The 6,924-nt window shown below is 37.8% G+C and overlaps 1 protein-coding gene across 2 annotated transcripts; it reads right to left on the reverse strand.

The window, feature by feature from the left end:
• LOC114747833 (serine decarboxylase) lies at positions 1 to 3,197 on the reverse strand. Of its 2 annotated transcripts, none has more exons than XM_028936277.1 (7): positions 3,089 to 3,187; positions 2,860 to 2,985; positions 1,961 to 2,296; positions 1,352 to 1,583; positions 1,076 to 1,269; positions 804 to 940; positions 1 to 645 (listed from the first exon to the last, which is right to left on the reverse strand). In XM_028936277.1, the coding sequence occupies exons 3-7, from the start codon at positions 2,268 to 2,270 to the stop codon at positions 79 to 81; spliced, it is 1,440 nt and encodes a 479-aa protein (XP_028792110.1). In that variant the 5' UTR covers positions 2,271 to 2,296; positions 2,860 to 2,985; positions 3,089 to 3,187; the 3' UTR covers positions 1 to 78. The 2 variants fall into 2 exon arrangements, with proteins under 2 accessions (XP_028792110.1, XP_028792040.1); XM_028936207.1 differs by having other exon boundaries at positions 79 to 645; positions 2,856 to 2,985; positions 3,089 to 3,197.
• Between the last annotated feature and the right edge of the window lie 3,727 nt (positions 3,198 to 6,924).

Here is a 6,924-nt window from a genome sequence, read left to right on the forward strand (position 1 = left end):
AAGCCTCACACAACAATACAAATGAACAACAACATCTTTAAGACTCCTACGTAGTTCCTAAAATGGCTAGCCACAGTTTCACCTGTGCAAGGCACAAAGGCAACTCTTCTCACCCACATCAGACGCAATACAGCGAGGCTGGCACTTCCCATCTTCAAACCATTTGGCTCGTTTCTGCACAAACTCCTCCAAAAATTTGTCAAGCTTCTCAATTGTAATGTTCGGCATCACAACAACATGAGCAATGTTGCCTTGGCATGCTAGTTGCCACATGCGAGTAAACTCCTCATCATGTGGCCGCTCAAACACAACTGTGCTGCTTAGCTCATTAAGCATAGCGCCGATCCCGGCGTCTCTGAGGCGGTCTTTCAAGTAATGTGCATTCCTCAGGCATTTCTGTACTTCTTTCTGGAAACCCCTGTATCCCTTTCGGTTTAAGGTGTACCAGAGGAAAATGGGAGCATGTCCGTTTCGACTGCCCATGATTGTGGCATCCCTAGAAGCCAGGTACTCCACATTCCTGGAGAGAACATTGACGTGCTCCAATCTTGTTATCTGCACACCACAAGGCATAGGGCACCCCACAAATTTGTGGCCAGAAACACTCACACTGCCTATAGGCTTCTTAAAAGAGACTTTTGGAGCCTGTAATTCCCCCAAAAGGAAAAAACAAAGTTGTCAGGTCAGTTATCAGGCAGAAGCTACGACAATAGAGATCAGCACATTGAAGAAACCAAATTTCTGTGCCAAATCAATCATTAGAGGGTCAAAAGGAAGCATAATAGAGCACATTCAATACTTACGCGTTTGACAAAAGGCATCATGAGACCAAATAAAGCTCCATCGCAGTGGATGTAGAATCGGTCGTGTGAAAATCCTGCTTCTTCAAGTGTCTTTATTACTAGATCAAGATCATCCACAGCTCCTTTGACAGTTGTGCCTGCAAGATTCCAAGCGTAAGCCCTAGAATCAACCAAAAATATGAAGGGACGGCGGCTAAAGTGCACTCATGCTTGTGTGTGTGTGTGTGAGAGTTTATGTGTGTTTTGGGGGGAGGGGGGGGGGGGGAACTTGCCTATATTCACATTTACAATTGCTGGCTTGTCTTTGTTACGAATAATCTTGGCCTTGAAATCATCACAGTCAATCTCACCGGTACAGTGCGTGTCAACTTTCACACATTCCATTCTGTACATGCGAGCAGCTTTGAAAACAGAATAATGCGTTTCCAGTGAGGTATACAGAATCCCATCTGGGAAAACCTCTCTCCTGCAAAGGTATTTTCACCATATCAGGCATTCATTTTACTAATTTATAAAATATCATCCTAATTGAAATTTATGAAACTAACCCAACTAGAATGCCATGTAGATTCCCTTCTGTGCCACAGTTTGTTATATAGCCCCAGTATTCATTTTTCTCAATCTCCCATAATCGGGCAAACCAATCCAAAACACCTACTTCAAACTGCCGTGAGTGGACGCCATAGTTACTTTCAATGAATGGATCTCCTAAATTGTTTATAGAAAAGTGCTGCAGCTGGGCAAGGGCACCATAGTCGAAATCCAAATTATAGGGATAACCTGGAACAGGTAGTCCAAAATAAAAGATATAAAAATAAAAAAGGCCTCACAGGCTAATAGGAAAAATCTCGACTTCAAAAATTGCCCAAACTCATTCAAAGTCTTGCCTAACAGGAAGCTAAGATTATATGAATGCATTTTTGTAGATTATGCAATGATAAATTCCCTGAACATGAAAGATCGTAAACAAGAGCTTCTATGATAACTGTGAGGTAGTTTTCTGAAGCTCTTCAACAATTACCAGAGCATAAAAGAAGGTTTTGGGTAATAAAAGCTTTCCCGTTATGAACCCTTTCAATAACACATCAAATAGGACACCATAAACATCAGAAATGCACCAGAGGAAGCAATTTGAGCAAGAGGAGACACTGTCAAACCTAAATGATGCTTCGTCCTTTCCATCAGAGATTTTCTGTATCTAGCCAAAACACTTGCCATATAAGCCTCCCTGTCCCCTGTCACCTCATCATCAGCATCTGGTTCTGTGACTTCCAAGCATGTGGTATGAACATTCCTGCCTAGTACTATTTCTCTTTTACTTTTATCCTCACTCATCTCGGTCACCGCATAAACACTCCCATTGTTTTCAACTGTCGGTGGTACAGGATCCTTAATCACAGTCTTTGGATCAAAATCCTCTGGCAATGGTTCAACTGCTTTCATGACGCTTCCAATACTTCTGTCCATTTTTCTAGTACTTGCACAATAATGACCTGTAAGACACATGATACAGGAGTGGGTTTTGAGCAAAAGAACAGTCAGTGCAAACAAAATATCCAGCAAAAGACAAACGTAAAAATGGGGCACGCAGCGATTTTGGGCATAAAGCCAGACCCTTATGTGAGGAGAAGAGTATGCGATCCAGATAAAATTCTAACTTTCTTGAAAAACAAATCTCTGGGAACAGATAATCATTTAAAAGGAAGTAAACTAGCCTAAACAGAAGCACGTAGCCCACAAAACAAGCAACACCCCAAACACCATGAACTGCCTCTACAGAAGTGAGAATTCTCTGAAATGTGCATTTCAATTCAAAAAATTACATCCTTTTTACAGAATTAAGCTTAAAAAGTTGTTTGGTAGAGCATCACAAACCAAAAACAAATTCTCTGAAATACACCTTTCAAGCGAAGAAGTTAAGCATAATTTACGGATCTAAGCATTCGAAGAATGCCGGATACATTCTCAATCGACAATTCAGCAAACTCATTTATCAAACAAGATCACTGCATCGCAGAAACTCGAATCAAATAAAATTGAAGATAATCAGACAAACCTCGCGACAGGTTTCAATCGGCCAAAGAGAGAAGCTCCAAGCGGAATTTCCCTCGACTGAAACCAGCTTCGGACAAAGTTTGTCTGTCAATATCAACTTCCCGATATTTAAACTGGCAGAAATGGCCTGAGAGGCAAGATTAAGCAGTGATTTAGTCGGTCGAACAATAAGAAATGAGCTAGACAGAAAGTAGCTCGCTAAAGCCGAGATCTGAAGAAGAATAGTAAACCTGCAATGCGTGGAATGGTTCAAAGAATAGATATTGGGACAGAGCGTTTGTGTTTTGGCGTAAACGGCCGCAACGCAAGAAACTCGGGATGAAGGACGAAGCTCGGACAGAGGAGGTTGGTATTTATGGGTGCCGAAGGCACGCGCTTTCGATGTTGCTGGACGGATGCTATAACTATTGCATGTGTTTAGGGTTCCACGGTAAGATTCCGCTTATGTGGGCCATCCCATGTGATTCTGCTATGTGGAATCTTTTGATTGCATCCTCTCAGATTTTCCACACAATTACAATTACAATTCCTGGCTTCACAAATTACCGGAAAATTATTACGCATTCTGTCCTTTTCATATTGCTATTAATACTTTTTAAAATAAAAAATAGAGGATTTTCGAGTTTTCTCCCTCTTTTTGGCCAGCGCTTTTCGGTTTTCACACCACTATGCAGTTCCACGGTAATGGCCATAGAGAAATTCTTGCTTGCCGTCACCATTATTCAGGACCTATTTTATATTTTATATTAATAATTAAATTAACTTTCCATCTGATTCAAGTATCTTTCCTATCTCCAATTTTAATTGTAAGAGCCAGTTGACTAATTTGAGGAAATTAAGAAAAGAAGTTAAGTTAGTTATTTGTAATAAATAGGTATTGTCTTTCTTAAAATATCTTTACTAATCAAATATGTTAGCTAAAACTATAATTATTAGAAAGACTATCTTGGAAAAAATTGACTAAATATGAGAGATAAAATGGATTAGAATCTTATATTTAGAACCAATATAAAAATCAAATTGGGTCTTATATTAAAGACAGAAGGAGGTAATACTCCTCCAGTCCTAATTATAAGACCCAATTGACTTATTTGAGGAGATTAAGAAAGTAAGTTAAGTTGGTTATTTATAATAAATAAATGTTGTCATTCCTAAAATATCCTTGCTAATTAAGTATATTAGTTAAAATTATCATTATTAGAAGGATTATCTTGAAAAAAATGCATAAATATAAGAGACAAAATGGATTAGGGTCTTATAATTAAGACCAAATAAAAAATCAAATGGGGTATTATAATAAGTACCAGAGGAGTATTATTTTTTTGATGAAAAAAGCATGAGATACAAAGAAACCGTACTAAGTATTAAGTAACAAGCATTAGTCCACGTAGACGTAGCTGTTCCGGAACCTCAGTGAATACCGACAGGTCCATTCTCATCGAGCTTGCAAACTATGCAAACGCATCAGCAGTATGATTCTTGTCTCTGTCGCAAACAGAGAGATCGACCATCCACTCTCGCTTCAGCATCTGCTGTGCCTCCATTGCTAGATCGACGTCGGGATGATGTTCCTCCACCCCTACAGCGACAGCATTAACGGCCTCGGTGCAATCACTTTCCACGATAACGTCTCTGAAACCCCCATCCCATGCAACCTTCAGAGCCCATAAAATTGCCCAGATCTCAGTAGTAAGGCTGGACCCATCAGTAGGCCGGAATAAGAACCCACACAGAGTCTTGCCGTTGTGATCTCTCGCTAGGCCACCGCATCCCCGCGCATTCTTCTGAGCATCAAGGGACCCATCCACATTGAATTTGATGGTTCCCATTGTAGACGGTGCTCTGCTGTTGAGGCGCCGACCTTCACTTGACCCCATAGGAGAGAGGCACGAGATCGAGCTAGAATTTAAATGACGATATTTTGATAACATGTTATTTTTTTCCAAATTATATCTTATTCGTACATATCAATTCTTAAAAAAATGCACATAAAACAAAGCTGCATAATATTGTTTTAAATTTTATTTGGGAGAATTATAATTAGGTCCTAAGAAAGAAAAATAATTACAAAACAAGTTTAAAATTTGTCATTTTTTTACTCTGAAACTTATCATTACTGTTTAAGTTGTTATTAAAACTTTTTAGTAACTATTTTTCTTCCTTGGCACCTCATTATAATTCTCCTATTTTATTTTTATTTTGGACTTTCATTCTTACTCGTTATGCGGTTCTGGCTCTTCAACATCATTTCATCTAATTTAGTCCACATAATCTGTTTTCTAGTTCTTCAATTTTGGAGTAAAACAAATAAATAAATAAAATGCTGTGTATGTGGACTGGAACATATCATTTCAATTGATAATAATGAATGATTTGATTTTATATTAATATCACATCAATAAATAAATATTGTAATAGCAAATGTGGGCTTTTTATGGGATAATAGCTTAATAGGAGGTTAAATGGCATATTTACCTCTAAATTATTTTGTGAGACACATTGAAGATTCCAGATTGTTTTTTGTGGTAATTCATTTTTAAGTATCAGAATCATTGTGATGCTGCCCTTTGATTAACAAACACTGATGTTGATCACTAACTTCAGTTAACTTTGAATTAGAGAATATTTTTGTCCTTAATGCATTCATGAAAGAATAATTGGAATTCAAAATTTAATAATGTGGAGTAACTGGCATCTGTATTTTATCTCCCAAAACATGCCACGTGATCCATGTGTAATAAGGATCAACTAGCCATATTATTACAAGTTACATATCTATCTCTCTATATTACATAGCCATGGTTAGTTAGTTCTAGAGCTATATATCGACAGAGGCAAACACATATAATCTATGACAACATATCAAATTACAGTCAGTGTTAGCTAACAAATTTTTTTCTTTTCTGTTAATGATGAGTCTTTAGTTGGCAAGTTAAGTAACATTTATCACGTCCTCATAGATATATTTTTTAGCCAAAACATGTGCACCATGTTTTCATGTGGATTGTAATTGAGGGGGTGAAACTGGAATTGAGATTTTGGCTTGTTTGGTCTGGTGCAAAATGGAAATACCAATTCCATCAAATATGAAAACTTCTACTTCTTTAGTCCGAGTTGAGCTCCAATTCCATGGAACTAGACCTTTAACCATTTTGTCCTCCCGCCTTCTTTAGCCACCAACCTCCAGATCCACCAGGGAGGATGACTTTGTTGAGGATGATGACGGACTACTTTGACGAGATTTGTGATGATGATTTGGGAGCTTGTAGTTTGAAATCCCCATCGTCCTTCAAAAATCGTCCTCAATCGTTCTCCCCTCAGATTTTTTGTGGCATTTGAAATCGACGTCATCCTCTAGTTCATTGTGTTTTCATCATATCTTGAACTGTCAAATTTTCCGCTCGATCGGTAGAACTTTCTTTTCCACTTGCGCATCCACATGAAAGATCTTTCTTGACACTATCATCATTTCTTGTACTTTGACGACTTCCCTTTCTTTAAGATTCTTTCTACTTTCGTTTGTAATGGCTGAGAATCTCCTCTCAATGATTGAAAATTCCCCTAACAAGGAAGACTAAAGGCTCCTCCCAGGGCAGCTTTCTGAATTCTTAAGGAATAATAACATTTATGTTCCCAATCAACTGATACTGGTTTTCACTGGAACTTTTGGTGCCACAAAATACAAAAAGAATCTGTATTTCTATTTGGATTTAAAATAATTATAATGCTCCTTTTAAAAACGGGAAAAATGTTTATGTTTATTCCACAGCAACGGAAGAATTTTCAATGCTCCTAATTATTCATAAGAAAAGTTTTCAATTAGCATTGCATTCGAAGATGGCTCCAAAGTTTTGAGATCTGTCATACCAACTCTGGAATTTATCTGAGTCAAGCTAAGTATACTTTGGATTTATTAAAGAAGTTCAATATGCTTTGTTGTGCTCCAGTCTCCACTCCAATGGTTACTAGTTGTCAATATTCTGCTAGTAAGGAACTTTAATCTCAAATCCTGTCATTTATAGACAAGCAATAAATTCTTTACAATACTTGACAACTACTCGGCCAG

Source organism: Neltuma alba, unplaced genomic scaffold, assembly GCF_004799145.2.
Source record: "Neltuma alba isolate B1F8T4 unplaced genomic scaffold, ASM479914v2 tig00000130_pilon, whole genome shotgun sequence".
Lineage (NCBI taxonomy): Eukaryota > Viridiplantae > Streptophyta > Magnoliopsida > Fabales > Fabaceae > Neltuma > Neltuma alba.

Excerpts from the sequence above, each read along its gene's own strand:
- LOC114747833 (XM_028936277.1), bottom strand. The coding sequence starts at position 2,270 with ATGGACAGAAGTATTGGAAGCGTCATGAAAGCAGTTGAACCATTGCCA. Across the intron at positions 1,270-1,351 it reads CTACATGGCATTCTAGTTGG|GAGAGAGGTTTTCCCAGATG; the intron begins GTTAGTTTCATA and ends ATACCTTTGCAG. Across the intron at positions 941-1,075 it reads AATTGTAAATGTGAATATAG|GCACAACTGTCAAAGGAGCT; the intron begins GCAAGTTCCCCC and ends GGAATCTTGCAG.